The following is a 19,931-nucleotide window of genomic DNA, read 5'->3' on the forward strand; positions in this document are numbered from 1 at the left end:
TTTGGGGTCTTCCTCGAACTCCAACAGAGAGCAATGAAAATGTTAAGACAGAGCCCCAGAGTATACCATATAGAAAGAACAAAATGTAGATGACGATATAGTGAAGAAATTATAAGAATAGTTTAAAAGGAAGAAGAAAAATCATGGGAATAGAAAAATAAAAAAATCTAGAAAGAAGAAAGTACTTAGAGAAGTAACAGCATTAAAAATGACAGAAGTGAAGAAGAATAAGGACTTTAAAAAGGCAAGATTCAGAAATTAGATTTTTAGTAACTTGGACAGAATAGTTTTTTAAGATGGGAAGATCTGGACAGGTTTGTAGGCAGCAAGGAAGGCAGGCAGAAGGAAACATGAAGAGAATGTGGAAACAAACAAGGTAAGGGAGGGAGGGAAGAAAAGAAAAATGTTACTTAAGTGATAAGCAATTTTCTACAAATAATAGACCTTTTCTAAAAAAGCTTAACAGGTTGTTTAGTAAACATCTTACCTTTATATTCAGATGCCAATTGATATTTTCCACTAATAAAGTGAGGCAAAGTGAATACAAGTGATCCCAATCCCATCATAAAGGATGCAAATGCAAGCCATCTTGGCTTGTGTCCTCTTTCTCCATAAAATGATATAAATAATGATAACAAACAAAATGAAATATCATAACTTGATGACACCAGACCAGTCATGAAACTGCTTAGTTGATAGCGCTTTTCAATAGTGGAGATGCTGATATTTACTAAACCATTTACCACAATACCTACAATGAAACAAAAAAGAGATCATGAGACTATATACATTCAAAAACTTATTGACAACCATAATCAATATATTGAAAGAGAATTCTTGGACAAACATAACTGATTACATTTTATCCCCTATTTAACATTTTGCTGTGTCTGACCCCTGTATGCATTTCATGACCCTCAACAATAACAGCTTTCCTTCAGTATTTTTCTTTATACTCTAACTTGTATAAAAAGACTAATTGCCCCCCCCCCCAATCAACCTATGAAATGTTGTCTTCTTTTATATAGTCTGGAAGGTAGTTCTTTTTCATTTAGTAAAATGAGCTATATTAGCCAGAACATAGTCCTTATCTGTAGCTAATAATATATATATATATTTTTTTTTTTTCTCTAAAAGCACACTTTATTTCTTTTGTTTAATCAGCTGCAATTTAATGAACAGACATGTTTTTCTTTGTTTCATGTAATATTTATGCATTACTTAATTGTGAATAATGCACATTTCCATCAATTGCTGGTGATAAGTCATGTGTAACACTCCTAGTGTAACATATATATATATATATATTATTCTTGCAGGATTACTGGCAATAGCTGGCTAAACTGGCAAAATATTTTATATGATTAAAGTTCATGCAAAACACACATTTCATGCAATACATTTCAAGAATTCTTATTATTATTCACTGTTACCTATGAATTGGCAGGTTATTCTCCCAATTTTCCAAATGATTTTTAACACTTTTTTCATGGTATTCTTCACTATTTTATGTTTTACAAGTTGATGCTGATACAATGCAACCCTTGGATATAGCCCCAAGGCTATTGGGCCTTGGGAATGATATAGTTAGGAATGATGTATTTCTTCCCTTAGGCTATATTGCCTTAGTTTACTTTATAAGGCCAGGATGCTCAACCCAGAAGATTGCTGGCTGTCAGATAACAGTAATAATAGGTTTCCAAGACTAATGAGAAACAAGAAGGAGGTACAGAACAAAACTGGATGCCTACCTTGACGTTGTGACACACTTCATGTCTAAAAACACACTTTTAGAAAGACTATCTCTTCCTCCAGCACTGCCCAGGGAACTATTGATACTATACCTATGCACAAAATCAGAACCAGACCTCCTCAACTCTACCTCTAAGATATAAAATTAGCATATCAGTGACATGAAGGACCTGATTTCTCTTACTTTTCCCTATTAATTTACAATCTCCCCTTTAACCCCAACAATGCTAAACATGTTACCAACTGGGTTCTCATTGTAATAAGGCAAACCTCTACACCACCCCAATTAACTCTCTCCCACTTAGCAGAACAGTTATTCCAAACCTTTTAATCCTTCTTAAGCCTCTCATGGCATCACTCCCCACCCCCCCAACCAAAGAGTTCATCTCATACTTCCTTGAAAAAAAAATTGAGACCATTCATTGAGACACCCTTCTCTACTCCTCAGATCACAATGATCAGACATCTTCCATTATTATGGCTTCTTTAACCCCTGATTCACACAAAGGAGATCCCTATTCCTTGCCAAGGAAAACCTTCAATATGAAACACTGATCCAATTCCATCTTAACTACTTTAACATATCTCTTTTTCTATCATTCCTACTCTGTAAGGTATCTAATGGCACCTTTCCTGTTCACTACAAATGCATAAATCATTTTCCCTTTTCCCCCATTAGAAATGTTCATTTGCTCCTGCTAGCTTTAAGCTCATCTCTCATTCTCCTTTTGGCCAAATTAAGAAAGTCATCTAGAATTGTTGTCTGTACTTCCTCATCTTTTGTTTTCTTTTGAATCCCCTGAAATGTTTCTTTTTTCCTCATTCAATTAAAACTACTCTCCAAAACTCACCAAAGACCTTTTAATTACCAATTCTTAATTAGCAAAAGGACTTTCCTTAGTTATTCTTCTTGATCCTTCTATAATCTCTAACACTGTTACTGATCATTTCCTTTTTCTGAATACTATCTTTTAAGTTTTCAGGATACCATTTTCTGAGTCCTTTTACTTGTTCTATTAATACCTGACTGCTCTTCAGTCTCCTCTGGTAGAACTTAATACAGATCATACCCACTAACTGTGGACACTCTCACCAATTTCAATAAATGGAATTTCTAGCATACTTTGAAAAGCAAAGGAAGACTTAGTTGTGGTGAAGAGAGATATGCTTAAAAGATTCAGAGGCTTTTCCAGTATGTTGAAGCAGAGAACCCAGATTGAAAGAAGTCCCAAGAAAAAGATAAGTTTTTCCCTATCTTTCCAAAGATACTATTATGATATGCTGTTTCATTATCCAGATGTTTCCAATAAAGAGAATTTTGCCTCAATCACAAAGAAGCCAGAAATTAACTAGACACAATTATAAATGTGAGATTACGAAGAGATTCTCACTTCTGCCTTTTTGTTCAATCTGACTCTTTATGACCCCATGGACCATAAAACATTAAGTGCTTCTAGCCTTTACGATCTCTTGAAGTCTATCCAAATTCATGTTTATTGTTATCCATTTCATCCTCTGCCATAGCCCTTTCCTCTTGCCTTGAATCCTTCCCAACATCAGAGTCTTTTCCATCTTCTCATTACATGATCAAAAGATTTAAGCTTCATCCTCAGTATTTGACCTTCCAATGAACAGCCTGAATTAAATTCTTTAATTTTTAATTGATATGAGGAGTGATCCAAGAGGGAAACTTCTGTCTAGGTATTAAAATTTTTCTTAACTGGGGGCTCAATGGAATCATGACCAAACTCTGAATGTCTTATTGAAAACTCCCTGAAGCAAATAAGAAAGGGAAGTAGTGAATCTCAGGGTAATTTCCCCCTCTGATTAAAATGAGTGAATTACTTGAAGAGTATTACAGTTATATGTTGTATTCCCCCATAAAGAAATTAACTCCTTTAGGCAAAGAGCTATTTTTGCCTTTCTATATAACCCTAGTATTCTAGGGTTATAAGTGCTAGTGCTATCACAGTACCAGACATATAGTAAGCATTTATAAATGTTTGCTGTTATTTACTTAGGTTGTTGTTTGTCCTTCATTCTCAAAAAGGAACATGACATCAGGAAGGGAATGCCATGACATGCAAGTTAGAATTTAATTTAAGTATTTAATCTAATTAGATTTAAGTAAGGAAGGGCTGTGCAAGGTCATCTCCTTCACTTTCCCCTCCAGAACCATCTGAGTCCAGTGGCAAGACATAGATCAAGATGACTGGAGATGGTCCTGGATGAAATGGGAGATCTTGGTCTTTTTAGGTACTAGGAAACAAAACTCAAAAGTAAAAACACTTCCTGACAGCTGCCAAGATCAGGTTTGTGTGGAATGGAGAGATAAAGTGAAGAACTTACAGGAATGTTTAAATTCTTTTTCTGTATTTTTTTATTATTTCTATGTCTCTGTGACCTCATGAGTACGGTGTGTGCAAGCCAATATTTACTTAAAACTTTAGATATATTTACTTAACCAGAAATGATGACATTTATCCTTGTTCAATGTTATCAATATATTTAGATCATTAAATGCCCTCAGCTCAGTAATCTGAAATTTGAAGGTCTGGCTGATGATTCCTCTCGGAATCAGAGAAACAAAGCATTCCGTTTTAATCTGCCTTTGACACCAACATTTAACATTTAATTAGGGGAGAGGGCACATATTTCTCAATGCTTCCCAATACATCCTTTGTAGCAGAAACCTTCCATTCCAATCTCTCCAAATAGCAACAACCAATTAGATGCTTCCTCCTCCCCTTCTCAATGCTCTTTTACTTGTAATGTAATTTCTTGTATAAAAGCTATGTATCTTTACTACTTCTTTAGCCCTCCTACCACAAGCTCTCTCTTTCTTATCTCATGATGGGATGGCTCATCCTTCGGAGGTTTTCAATAAATAACTTTTCTGCCTTCTACTGAGTGATCTCTGAGTAGTCATATTGGGTAAGGGTCTTAAACATCCCTCACAGGTTTATGGAGAAAATAGGTCTTGTAGGAAGCCAAGATTCTTGGAATCAGTAGCAAAGAAAGGGTATATTTTCAGCATGGAGATAGCCTGTGGAAAGTCTTTAAGAGAGCAAATGGAATGTTAGGTAGGTTAAGCAGGCTAGTTTACCTAAAATGTATTATGTGTAAATGGGAACAGTATGTAATAAATCTAGAAAAGCTGAAGATATAATATAAAGGGCTTTAACTATCAAACTAGAGGTGTATGTATTTTACCTTTTAGTTTAAACTTCTAGTTTTCCAAGTTTTTGAGTATGGAAATAATACTGTCAGACCTGAGCCTTTTGTATTAGGAATATAACTTTTAGCTGTCAACTGTGTAGAAGATGGGGAGAGACTGGATATAGAAAGATAAGGAGGCCACTACAATGTCTCAGGTGAGAGATGATGAAGCACAAAATAGAGCTCTGTAAATGAAGAAAAGGTAAAGATTGTACGAATCTTGTGGAAGTTGAATTAGGACTAAGAAAAATTTGTCAGCTGATTAGATATGGAGAATGAGGTAAGAAAAAGATACAAATCCTAAATGGAGACTTTAATAATAATATTTTGAATAATGTGTAGATCACAGAAACAATAATAATGTGAAATGTGGGAATCAAATGACAATTATGAGTCAATATAACAAAACTTCTGGAATACAACTAAAGAAATCTTCAAAAGAAAAATGTCTGATGATATATGTATTAACAAAACAGAAAAAGAAAAGATAAATAAACTGAATATCCAATGGTAAAACCTGCAAAATGAACAACTGTGAAGTAAGCATTAAAAAAAAGAACATTTTAGAAATTTGTGTAAAACTTTAAAAATGGAAAATAAAAGATATGGAACTGATAGGTAAAATTAAAAACTAGTTTTCTAAAAAGAATAACAGAACTAGAGCAGCTAGTTGGTGCAGTGAATAGAGCACCAGCCCTGAAGTCAGGAAGATCTAAGTTCAAATCTAAGATCAGACACTTAATACTTCATATGTGACCTTAACTAAGTGACCCAAGTCACTTTACCCCAATTACTTAAGCAAAAGAAAGAAAGAAAGAGTAACAGAACTAAAAAACTTTTAACCCAATGAAAAAGATGGAAGAAATTTAATTAACAATACAAAATTTAAAAACAATGGCATAACAAAGTTTTATTTGTTTTTTAAATTCCTATCATTTACTTAATACATATGATGGTATACAGCATTCTAGCAAAATTGAGAATTTAAGAAAGATGAAAGGTTACATACAAAAATATAAAATACCTGAAATTAATAGAAAATTCTAGAGATTTTAAGCAGTCTACTCTAAGAAAATAAAAATAAAGTAACTATAAGGGAATTATCCTTTTTTTAATTAAAGTTTTTTATTTTCAAAACATATGTATGGATATGCCTAAATCAAAAAAAAAAAAAAATCAAAAGCTAGCATTATTTATAATTGGGAAATACTAGAATTTTACCCTAAGATATAAGAAGAATTGCCTCTTTTATTCATTATTATTTGAAATACATATAAAAAAAAGATATTGATAGCAATATGACACTTTAAACTTTAAAAGCACAAGTATTAGGCAAAAGGAAACAAAAGAATACCTATTTGCTTATGACATGATGATTTACTTAGAAAACTCCAGGGAATCAGCAAAGAAACCATATGAGACAATAAATTCTGTAAAGTAGCAGAAAACAAAATAAATCCCCCAAATCATCAACATCTCTTATAGTAAAAAACAAAATGCAAAAGGAAATAAAATGAGTAATTCTTTTCAAAATCCTCTAAGATCTATGAGAATAATTTAGCAAGGGTAGTTCAAAAATCTACATAACTAAACAAATATAAATATACTAACAAAGCACTCTATAAAGAAAGAGACTTGACAATTTAATAATAGTCTATATAAAGCTACATAAAATTTATAATGCTAGATAAAATAGCAAATCACAAAAGGCCTAGAATCTCAAGTGATATGAATTGTGTTGTTGATTTTTTGAAAGAAAGTAACCATCAAAACTATTTGGTATTAGTTTAAAAATTAAAAAATGGGATCAGTCGATAAGACTAGAAAAGCAAGATTCAAAAGCATTTGAATTCTGTAAGCCATTTTATAAATACAACACAAAAGACTAATAGGAAGGAATCTCAATAAATTATTAATAAAAATTACTGGAAAACAATTCAGTTGGAATTATATATTATATCATATGCCACCATAAATTCCCAAATGAATATATTACCTAAATATAAAAAAAACTCACATTTTTTTTTAAAGGAGGCACAAAGATTGAGGGAGGGAACAGAGAGTTCTTAATGAAACAAAGAATAACAATAAAAGATAAAATTAATAAAAGATAAAGCATAATTGACTATATAAAATCAAAAAGCTTTTGTACAAACAAAATCAATGTAGTAAGGATAAGAAACTGTAAAATTAAAAAAAAATTACTTCATTATCATTGACAAATGCTATATCTAAGATATTAAGAGGACTGTCAGTCAAAGATAATGAAATTGTGTGTGTGTGTGTGTGTGTGTGTATATATATATATACACACACATACATATAAGTAGACAAGAGTATAAACAGCATTCATAAAAAATGCTTTAACAAGCCTAAGAACAATACTTCCAAAATAAGAAACATCAGAGTGAGGGGTTGCCTTCAATTGGCATTGTCAGTGAAACAATAAATAGATAAAAGCTTTTCTGAAAACCAATTTAGAATTTTTTAAGAAGTCACTCAAACTATTTATACACTTTTAACTAAGTGACTCCATTATTGGGCATGTGACCCACTGAAATAATGACAGAAAATATCACAAAAAAAATTCACTATAGCACTATTTATTTTACCAAAATTAAAAAATTGATGACCACAAATTATAAGTGGATGAATTTTTATATGGAAATGTAATGAAATGTCACTGTGCCATGTGAAATTATGATTATAAGGAATTCATAGAAATATGGGATGGATATACAATGTGTCAATAAAAATATGTCTAAAAGACTCAGGACAGAGCTATTTGACAAAAATCTTGCATCTTAACAGGGGGAAGGTAGGGCTACAGATGTGAAACATTGTATATAAGACTTTTTTCAATGTTGATTAGTTTTATTGAAATTGTCTTCCTTTTAAAATGAATCTATTGACAGGAGGAATACAGAGAGGCTTGGAGAGACTTAAATCAACTGTTGCTGAGTGAAATGAGCAGAACCAGAAGATCGCTGTACACTTCAACAACAATACTGTATGAGGATGTATTCTGATGGAAGTGGAAATCTTCAACATAAAGAAGATCCAACTCACTTCCAGTTGATCAATGATGGACAGAAATAACTACACCCAGAGAAGGAACACTGGGAAGTGAATGTAAATTGTTAGCACTACTGTCTATCTACCCAGGTTACTTATACCTTCAGAAGCTAATAATTAATGTGCAACAAGAAAATGGTATTTACACACATATATTGTATCTAGGTTATATTGTAACACATGTAAAATGTATGGGATTACCTGCCATCGGAGGGAGGGAGTGGAGGGAGGGAGGGGATAATTTGGAAAAATGAATAAAAAAAAATGAATCTATTGGGAAAAGAAATACATTTGGTAATATGGTGCTGTTGTTCAGTCATTTTTCAACCATGTAAAACTCTATGTGCCAAAAGATAACAACATTTGGGATAAAAATTCATTATTTGAAAAAAACTGTTGGGAAAACTGGAAATGAGTATGGCAGAAATTAGATATGGATCCACACTTAACACCATATACCAAGATAAGAACAAAATGGGTCCATGATTTAGGCATAAAGAACGAGATCAAAAATGGTCAAAGGATATGAACAGACAATTCTCAGATGATGAAAATGAAATTATATCTACTCATATGAAAGTGTTCCAAATCCTTATTGATCAGAGAAATGCAAATTAAGACAACTCTGAGATACCACTACACACCTGTAAGATTGGCTAAGATGACAGGAACAAATAATGATGCATGTTGGAAAACTGGGACACTGATACATTGTTGGTGGAGTTGTGAAAGAATCCAGCCATTCTGGAGAGCAATTTGGAACTATGCCCAAAAAGTTATCAAACTGTGCATACCCTTTGACCCAGCATTGCTGTTATTGGGCTTATATCCCAAAGAAATACTAAAGAGTGGAAAGGGACCTGTATGTGCCAAAATGTTTGTGGCAGCTCTTTTTGTAGTAGCTAGAAACTGGAAGATGAATGGATGCTCATCAATTGGAGAATGGTTGGGTAAATTATGGTATATGAAGGTTATGGAATATTATTGCTCAGTAAGAAATGACCAGCAGGAGGAATACAGAGAGGCCTGGAGAGACTTACATCAACTGATGCTGAGTGAAATGAATAGATCCAGAAGATCTCTGTACACTTCAATGTTGTATGAAGATGTATTCTGATGGAAGTGGATATCTTCAACATAAAGAAGATCCAACTCACTTCCAGCTAATCAATGATGGACAGAAATAACTACACTCAGAGAAGGAATTGAATGTAAACTCTTAGCACTACTGTCTATCTACCCAGGTTACTTATACCTTTGGAATCCAATACTTAACTTGCAACAAGAAAATTGGATTTACACACATATATTGTCTCTAGGTTATACTGTAACACATGTAAAATGTATGGGATTGCCTGTCATCTAGGGGAGGGAGTAGAGGGAAGGAGGGGAAAATTTGGAAAAATGAATACAAGGGATAATGTTATAAAAAAAGTTACTCATGCATTTATACTGTCAAAAAATTTATAATTATAAAATTAATTTAAAAAAAAAGCTGTTCTCATTGTTTAGGGAGGTTCTGAAAAAAAAAACTCTCTGTGATCCCACTTGGGGTTTTCGTGGTAAAGATACCAGAATATTTTGCCATTTCCTTCCCCAGTTCATTTTACAGATGGGGAAAGTAAGGCAAACCCGGTTAAGTGACTTGTCCAGAGCGATGTGAAAAACAAAAGATAGCAATAAAAATCAATTAGGGGAATGGTTGAATAAATAGTGGTATGTGAAATTAAATTTAAAATTATTTTTACTAGAATTACTAGAATTTATCTACTTCTTTGAGGTTTGCTAAATTATATATATATATATATGTATATATATATATGTGTGTGTGTGTGTGTGTATGTGTATATATATATATATATATATATATATATATATATATATATATATATAAAACAACTGCACAGAATCATGTGTACTAAGAACTGATACAAAGTAAAGTGAGCTGAACTAGAAGAATGATTTATACAAGGGTAATCACACTGTAAAAAATAAATAACTTTGAATGGTTTAAGAGTTATGATCAAACATGGTCTCTAAACGAACTATGATGAACATATCTATATCCTGACAGAGGCAGTGGTCATGAGAAAAGGAAAAACACATTTTTGAAAGTGATCACTGTATGGATTCATTTTCATAGACTATCTTTATATATTCCAAGATAAAATTTTTTTTAATTGGAGAGAGAATTGGGAGGACAGGATTCTTTAGAAATTATAATGCTCACCTGTCAGATTAGCTAGAATGACAGGGAAAGGTGGAATTTTTTTTTTTTTTTGAGGTGTGGGAAAACAGGGACATTGTTGGTGGAATTGTGAAGACATCCAGCCATTCTGGAGAGCAATTTGGAACTATGCTCAAAAAGTTATCAAACTGTGCACACCCTTTGATCCAGAAGTATTGCTACTGGGCTTATATCCCAAAGAGATAGATATTAAAGAAGGGAAAAGGACCTGCATGTGCAAGAATGTTTGTGGCAGCCCTCTTTGTAGTGGCCAGAAACTGGAAACTGAGTGGATACCCATCAATTGGAGATTGGCTGAATAAATTGTGGTATATGAATATTATGGAATATTATTGATCTGTAAGAAATGACCAGCAGGATGACTTCACAAAGGCCTGGAGAGACTTACATGAACTGATGCTGAGTGAAATGAGCAGAACCAGAGGATCATTATACACTTTAACAACAATAGTATATGATGATCAATTCTGATGGACGTGGCCCTCTTCAACAATGAGATGAACCAAATCAGTTCCAATAGAGCAGTAATGAACTGAACCAGCTACACCCAGCGAAAGAACTCTGGGAGATGACTATGAACCACTACATAGAATTCCCAATCCCTCTAATTTTGTCCGCCTACATTTTTTATTTCCTTCGCAGGTTAATTTACACTATTTCAAAGTCTGATTCTTTTTGTACAGCAAAACAACTGTTTGGACATGTATACATATATTGTATTTAATTTATACTCTAACATATTGAACATGTATTGGTCAACCTGCCATCTGGGGTGGGGGAAGGAGGGGAAAAATTAGAACAAAAGGTTTGGCAATTGTCAATGTTATAAAATTACCCATGCATATATCTGGTAAATAAAAACCATTAATAATAATAAAAAAGAAATTATAATGCTCAAAAAAGTCACCGAAACATTAAAAAACAGTGATAGGAACCGAAAAAAGATCAAATAAAAGGCAGTTTTCAAGGTAATATTTGAATTGAAAATTATTGTAAAATTTTTTAAAGTGGCATGACATATCAATCATCTTTTTGTGTTCTGTATATAAATAATTGTTTTCTTTTTTGATGCTTAAGGTCAAAATCCTTTTGAATATTTGAAAGATATACCTGTTTCTTTGTCATGTTTTCTTCTAGGATGCCCTGTATGCATACATATATCATTTGCATAAGTATTTATTTTTTAGGAGTAATTGACTTTAAATTTTCATAACTTATAGATTGAATTTCTTCTGTACATTTATTGTATTATATGTCTCTGAAGACATGAAAGGAAATATCATAGAATGGAGAGAAAACAAACTATGAGGAACTTGGAACAAAAGCAAAAGTTGTTATGAGGAAAATGTACATAATAAAAGAAGATGGGCTAGATCCATGGGAAGGACTCAAGTTGAGAAAGTGAGAAAAGCTTCTATCACATGGATTATACTCTATTATTCTACCAGTAAGCATTTATTAAAAGAGCCTTATGTGCTAGGCACTAATCTAAGCACTGGGTATGCAAAAAGAAGCAAAGACAGTTCTTACCCTCAGGATGACAGAGTACTTAAAATCTAATGGAGCAAATTTATGGGAGGACATATATGAGTCCCCCACAATAGCCAGTCAAAGATTATCTGCATTGTTGGAAGCACTTCCAAATTGATCAAAGATCCAATCTGAGAAAGTGTTCTTCCTCCACTTCATATTCTTAGTGTTATTGAATGGAAACAAAATTGGTAGTTTCACAATCACTGCCACTGAAAATAGATCACAAAAAAATGCTAGAATCTCAATTCAGTTTTATACCTCCTGTTCTCATTAAATGTTCAGAGGATAATTTATTCAGCTGGATTTCATACTCACATCTCTGAAGCCTTGTTTCTCCTAAACTACTTTTTTTGGGGCAGCTAGTGGTAGAGCACCAGCCCTGAAGTCAGGAGGACCTGAGTTCAAATCTGGTCTTAGACACTTAACACTTCCTAGTTATGTGACCCTGGGCAAGTCACTTAACCCCAAATGCCTCAGCAAACAAAGCAAAACAAAAAACTTAGAAAGCTTAACTACTTTTTTGACATTTTGAGAGATAACTGCTTGTGGTCTTCCCCCACTTTCCTTCACACACACCCTAACTCCCTCCCACATCTCCTTCCATGTTTCACAAAGTGGATTTATACTATAAGCTGAAGAAGGTACCTTTGACTGTCATGTATTTCTGATTGACAAAAACATTAACTTTCTTGTCTGAGATAACTGTACTTTTTCCTATGTGTAAGAGTGTGTGTGTGTGTGTGTGTGTGTGTGTGTGTGTGTGTGTGTGTGTGTGTGGACTGCTTTACTTTGGTTTAATTTCTCTAGGAAATTCAATAGTAAAAGTGAAAAGAATATTTGCTAAATTTCCATTTATCCTTTATTTTAACTGGTTGTAAATTTTGTCCTTTGCTCTAACAAGTCTAGGACCTCATTATAATACAAAAGAGCTGATTGATGTGTGAAAAAAGATAGATAGGAAGAAATTTTTAAAATGTCATATAGGTCTGCTATCTCATCTATGCAAATCTGAACATATAGCAGGGAATAAGTAAGCATTCTTTTTTTTCCTGTTTCCTTAAATATTTTATTTTTTACTTGCTTACAGGTAAAAACAATTTTTAACATTAATTTTTAAAAAATTTCCAAATTCTCTCTCTTCTTCTCTTTTCCCCTCATTGAAAAGATAATTGATAGTTATATATGTGCAGTTATGAGAACCATATTTCCATATTTTCATGTTGTAAAAGAAAACACATACCAAAACAAACAAACAAAAAAAGAAAATAGAACTTTTTTTTTAAGTATACTTTGATGTGGAGTCAGACTCCATCAGTTATTTCTCTAGGCATGGATAGCATTTTTCATAAATACTTTGAAATCATTTTGGATCATTGTATTGCTGAGCATAACTAAGTCATTTATAGTTGATCATCACAAATTATTGTTTTCTTCTAGGTTTGCTCATTTCATTTTCCATCAGTTTATGTAAGTCTGTCTAGGTTTTCCTGGGAGCATTCTGCTCATCAATTCTTTTAGTCCATATTCCATTACAATCTTATACCAGAACTTTTCTGTCCATTCCCCAATTGAGGGATATTCCTTCAATTTCTAATTCTATGCCACCTCCAAGAGTTGTTATAAATATTTTTGCACATAAGTTATTTTCCTTTTTCCTTTATCTCTTTGAGATATAGATCTAGTAGTAATATTGCTGGGTATGCACAGTTTTATAGTTCATAAACTGTAGGCATAAATTTTGGGAATGAGATAAATTCACATTTTTCTTTTTGATTTCAGTTTTGACATCTGTATTGTTCTTTTGATCTTTCCTGTCATCAGAATAATTTTCTATAGTCAGGATCTTTTTATTGTTTGCTCAATTTTCTAAATTATTTGTTGAATTTTAACTTTATTTTAAAGTTGAGTTCTGCTGTAAGATGGGAGGGGCATCTCCCAAGTGTGTGTGTGTGTGTGTGTGTGTGTGTATGTGTGTGTGCGCGCACGCGCAGGAGCGCACAGTTGCTTTCAGAGCTAGTTCTAGGGATCTGTAAATTTTCAGTTCTTCCAAAGTGGTATGATATATGGAAGTTGTTTACTCTTATAGTGGTTTATGTTCTTGGTCTGAAGTAGCTAAAGCATTCTTTTCTACCTTGGAATTGTGACCAGCAACCAACTATAAACTCTAGTGTGCTCCTCCATCTCCCTGGGATTATGACCCAAAACTGCCATCTGGATTCAAATATAGGTAATGCAATAGAGTTCCATATCCAATGCCAGTACAGAGAACCCTATAATTTCCTTCTGAGTAGTTGTGCAACCCCTATGGACTGAGAATTCTGTAAGTAACCACTGCTGCTGCCTCACCTCTAAGCCCAGTTGCTGGTTTGCTGGGGTACACAGCCTGAATCAACACAGCCTGAGTAGAATGAATTCTACTCTCATTTGGGTAAAACAGACCTTTTGTACAGAGCCTCTAAGCTGTCTTAGGTGGGAAAATTGTTTCATCCTCTCCTTTTATGCAATCCTCTGCTCCAGAATTCATTCTGAAGTACTATTTAGAGTTGTTTAGATAGGAATTTGGAAGAATTCAGGATAGTCCCTGTTTTTTTCCTCTGCCATTTTGGTTTTGCCTCCAGGTTTTCACAATAGACAGTCGATAATGGGCCATATCTTTCACATCTTTACCATGATAAATTGTAAAAAATATAAACTCACACTGTGCTTTTTGTTTGTTGATTATCAAAAAACAAACATTTAATTCTGTAGACCTAAATACAATTTACAGATCATTTTATGACAATGTGTAAATGCATAAATGCATTAAAATCATTCAAGATTTATTGAACAATATAACAAAAGAAAATATCTTTGTTAACAACCCTCTGATAATAACTACTTGGAAAGCCATAAAAGAAGAAGATAGCCAATCACCAAAACTCTTTGTTGCTGTAGTAGAGGAGATCCAGCATAAAGTTTAGGCCAAAAAGGAATTTCCTATGTATTATGAGGTATTTTATATGCTAGCTCCCATTTGTGAATTACTGACTATATTAAAACCTAAACATTTAAAAGCTTCCAGAAAATATGTAATCATTCAAAGGAGTTTACCCTAACCATTTATACCAAAAAGATTGGGCAAAGAAAAATGTCAATGAACTACCATGTGGGCAAATAATCATATAAAGCTTTGCCAACAGTATGCATATCTAGGACAGATAATTCAACTAGATAATGAGTAAGATTAGAGTATAAAAGGAAGAGAAGAATCAACTGGATTGCTAGGGAAAATTGCAAGGCTTTTTTGTCTCCAAGTTTCCCATTAAGTTAGTTGAAATATTTTTAAAATCAATCTTCACTGGTGTTACCATGTGGCAGCAAAACATAGAGTGCACTTTTCTCTAAAGTATAAAAATTTATATTTCACAAAGAACATGAAGAAGTGCATGTGAAAAGGTTATGATGATGTTGTTTTGAGAATTTAAAAAGTCCTCAGCAACAATCTAGTTTGACCTACAATTGAAAGAAATATTTAACATATTATCTAGCTTTCAAGTGGTTATCTACTCCAGAAGTGTAAAACTCAAGACCTACAAAACTTCTCTAAATGACCTGAACCAGACAAAAATATAACTGTCAAATGTTAAATAAAATAAATGAAAACTCAGCATAATGTTAATTTGTGATTAACTATGGCAATATGTAGCCTACGTTATATTTGAGTTTGTTACCACTGATCTAGCTTCTGCTCCAAGACTTCCAAGGAGGGAGAATCTGCTAATTTTCAAATCCCCCCCCCCCCTTTGAGGCTGGGGTTAAGTGACTTGGCCAGGGTCACACAGCTAGGAAGTGTTAAGTGTCTGAGACAGGATTTGAACTGGGGTCCTCCTGAATTCAGGGCTGGTGCTCTATCCACTGCGCCACCTAGCTGCCCCTAATTTTCAATTTCAATCAACAAACATTAAGTACCATATATGTACCAAGCATTGTGCTAAGTATTCGGAATACAAAAAAAAAAGAGAGAGAGAGACAAAAGATAGTCTTTGACCACAAAGAGCTTAAAATCTAATGGGGGAAGACAACAAACATATACAAACAAGTTATACAGCATAAATAGGAAACAGTTAAGAGAAGGCAGGTCCTAGAATTAAACTGGGTTAAGAACTTGCTATAAAATATGAGATTTTAGTTTGAGACTTAAAGGAAACTAGGAAGTAAGGAGGGAGGGAAGGACAAAAGTAAGGCGAAAACTCTAGATATGTGGGACAGCCAGAGAGAATGACCTCTGCCACTAGATAAGGTATCCTAGGTGTGGAAAAGCCAAAGTCTTTAAATGCAAGGATATATTATAAGAAGGCTGAAAAGATAGGAAGAAGCTAGGTTATGAAACACTTTGAATACCAAACAGAAGATTTTGAATTTGATAATAGAGGCAATAGAAAACCATTGATGTTTATTGACAAAAGGAGGTGACATAGTTGGACCTGCCTTTAGGAAAATCATTTTAGTAACATTCAGCCATGGATGATGAATTGAAGTAGGGAGACTTTAGGCAGGGAGACTGGAAGGAAGCTATTGAAGTAATTCAAATATAAGGTAATGTGGGTCTTCACTAGGGTAGTGACAGTCAGTATCAGAGGAGAGAAAAAGATTCAGAGATGATGTTCATGTTGTTGCTTAGTTTCCAATTGTGTCCTATTCTTCATGACCTCATTTTTGAGAGATGCTGTTGTTGTTTAATTGTTTTTCAGTCCTGTTCAGGTCTTCATGATTCCATATGAGGTTTTCTTGGCAAAGATACTAGAGTAGTAGAGTTTCTTTGCTCATTTTACTGAGGAAACTGAGGCAAACAGGGTTAAAGTGATTTGCCCAGAGTCACAGTAAGTATATGAAGCCAGATTTGAACTCAGGAAGAGGCCTCCTTCTGACTAGCGATCTGGCATTTTCAGCTTTTGCTTTCACCCTCTGGATGAATACTGATACAACTAAAGCACAGAAATGACGATCTCTGAGCTTGGGTAGGCATCAACAGGTCCAGATATGAAGCCCTGCCATGAATGAACTTTTTGTCACTAGACAAGCTTGTTTCACTGTTGCTGATACACTACTGTACTGTTTCTTTGTCTAGCCACAAATATATTAATCAAGGTTTAGTTCCACTGCCTTGAGTCTCCAGATGCAGAGGAGAGGGACAAAGACATGGGTCTAGTTTCCCTCCTTGATAGGAAGCAGATTCCCTCATTAAAAAATAAACATCCACACAGTTCTTGCTCTGTATGTTTGGCTTTGGCCTCTGGGGACTAAGAGGTTTAGTCCGGTTGACAACATCCAGGAGAAATGTCCAAAAGGCTCTTGAAGATTTGAAACTGAAGGTCATAGATTAAATATGTGAAGAGACAAAGTATGTGATCCTTTGTAACTTCTAATCTCTGCTGCTGATTTTGTCCTTTGGGGATCAAATAGAACAAATTTAGTCCTTTCACATGACAGCCCTTCAAATAATTGAACATAGACATCTTGTGTTCATGTTAAAATATTTCAATATGGCTATCATGTTCTTTTTTTTTTTTTTTTACTAGTCCTCATTGAGTGCATTTCATTCCTGTCCAACATTGCTAGATTTTAAATCTTAATCCTTTAGAGACAATGCCCTCCCATCAAGTTTATTGTTCAATCGTGACCAACTCCTCATGACCTCATTTCTTGACAAAAATAATAGAGATAACAAAGATCGCTATTTCCTTTTCCACCTCGATTTTAGAGATGAGGAACTATGGCTATTCATTTCTTAAATCAATCTTCTCAAAGTCACCAATAATGAAATACCTATTTTCATATTTTCTACAATTTCTTACCCAAGTCCAAATGAGCCATTGCAATGGCTCCTAGGTTCTTTGTAGCATTATCAGTCATCCCACATGAATTAACAAATGGTTCTCCACAATATTCAGCCAGCCTCATCCAGTACTCAATACAAGCATGTATTAAATCAAAATGTATTAAAACAGTTAAATCACTTTCCTACACAAGCACTAAATTCTAGCCCTAACTAGAATACTCATTTCTTAAAGACATTGTGCATTTTTTTTTTTTTAATTTCTCAGCCTTCCCCAGCCTTCAACATGATCTTTCCTATTTTCTCAATCTCTAGCTTGGTTGAGATTTCCTCTGAAGTTTTCTTCATCACCTCAACTACCACAAGCAAATTCATCTTTCTTTAAATTTTTTCTAACACTTCCATGGCAAATCTATTACAATGATACTTTATTAACTCATTAGATTGCAGGATCCCTTAGGGATAATTTTGTATCCTAACACTGTACCTTATACAGAAAGTAGACTTGCAGTAAATAATTGTTGGTAAATTGGATAAATAAACTGGTGCTTTTCCAGATGAAAAGTAAACTCCATTAGGAAAACCAAAAACCACTCACCCTCATACTATTCTTGCACAGATATAAAAGAGGCACTAAAACACTTGATGACAAGCTATATTCAAATATATATGTATTCAAATGCTTAGAGAATCAGAAAAAAATTAAAATATGTGAAATTTAAGATAAAAAGACAATAACTTTAAGGGGAGACACTGGTCTCCAGATATAAGTATCAATAGCTTATGGACACCATTTCTCCCTCCCAACTCACTTCCTATTAATTCGCCTTGCAGACTGTCTCCACCTCCCTTCATCTTCTCCTTCCCCTACTAGACCCACGCTTTGTCACCATCTTCCATCTTTCAGATTAGAGGGTGGAGCCATGAATCCCAATTAAGAAGGGTGCCCACACAGAACTTTTCATTTTTCATCTGACAATACTTCCACGGGGACTTCTCGGACACGCATTCTCATCCCCCAGTACGCACACTAGTCTTCCCCCATTAGATTGTAACCTCCTTGAGGACGAGAGAGAGACATAGACAGACAGACAGACAGAGACAGAGAGACAGAAATAAAGAGGGAGAGAGAGGAAAAGAGAGAGAGGGAGAGGGAAAGAGGAAGAGAGGAAAAAGGAGGGAGAGGGACAGAGAGAGAGACTATAGAAATCTATGTATAAACATATAGAGATTAGATTTCTCTACCTATACCAGATGTATATATGTAAGTACCCCAGAAATTAGTACAGTACCTAAAACAATAGTATTAAATGATTTTGACTGACCCCTTCCTGTTTCCTACCTCCAAACACGTCACAGGGGCTCCTTAACAATCTCTCTCCTACTAGCGTTCCTCCGACCCAATCTAAGCAGTCTCCCCTCCCAGCTCCTCCCTTATCACTTGCTCCCTCCCCCCTCCCCTCCTCCATCCCTTCTCACCTGCTCCCCCCCTCCCCTCCTCCGTCCCTTCTCCCCTCCTCCCCAGGGACGGGTTACCTTGAGTGAGGGCCAGGAGGCAGTAGTGAAATAGGAAGCCCTTGGGGTTGTTCCAACGTTGCAGGTAGCTGGGAGTAAAGTTTCCCCAGCCGCACAAGCCTTCCTCCAGCTCCGGGGACTGGGTGTGCTCTTGCTGTTTGGGGGGCGGCGGCGCCGACGCCCCTTGTTCCTCAGAGGAGATGGGTTGGGAGGGCAATTTGGAGACCTCCCCCTCGGCCGGAGGTTCTGGCGAATGTTGCTGGAGGTTGGAGCTGGATGGGATGAAAGCCGGGTTGTCAATACCTTTGGTTTCTTCCATGGCGGGACGAGCTCAAAGTCGTCAAAAGTCGCCTCCCGGTCCGAGGGCGGCCCCCTCAGCCCGGGGGGACGCGGCTGAAGCTATGTTCAGATCTCCCGGTGCGCTCCGGCCCCCGGAGGGGAGGCCGTGACGTGGCCACTGCCCAACCGCGGACCCCCGCCTGTAGCTAGTCGGCCCCAGGCCCCCAGCCCCCAGCCCCTAAGCGGGGCGAGACTGGCGCTCCCCACGAGATCCCGCGCGACCCTTTGTGGAACGCTCTACCTTTGGAGGGGGAGGGGTTCCTCTAGGGCTTGCAGAAATTAAAAAGTCGTGGGATTTCCTCCCTCCAGCATTGTTTACTTGTTTATGGGGCTTTCTTAAGTTCTTGGGAATCATATGTTCATCCCAAATAGCCGATGGATCCCACGAGAGCACGATGTTCCATTCAATCAATTATTTCAGCCCTGACAACAGAA

At 35.2% G+C, this 19,931-nt stretch overlaps 1 protein-coding gene across 1 annotated transcript in view; it reads right to left on the reverse strand.

Annotated features, from left to right (window-relative positions):
- Positions 1-19,702, reverse strand: part of LOC141550842 (solute carrier organic anion transporter family member 4C1-like) — a 147,475-nt gene extending 127,773 nt beyond the window's left edge. Inside the window, 2 exon segments of the mRNA XM_074281903.1 lie at positions 488-751; positions 19,179-19,702. Coding sequence (XP_074138004.1) covers positions 488-751; positions 19,179-19,476 — 562 coding nt within the window. The 5' untranslated portion in view covers positions 19,477-19,702.
- Positions 19,703-19,931: the final 229 nt, after the last annotated feature.

This window comes from Sminthopsis crassicaudata, chromosome 1, assembly GCF_048593235.1.
Source record: "Sminthopsis crassicaudata isolate SCR6 chromosome 1, ASM4859323v1, whole genome shotgun sequence".
Classification (NCBI taxonomy): Eukaryota; Metazoa; Chordata; class Mammalia; order Dasyuromorphia; family Dasyuridae; genus Sminthopsis; species Sminthopsis crassicaudata.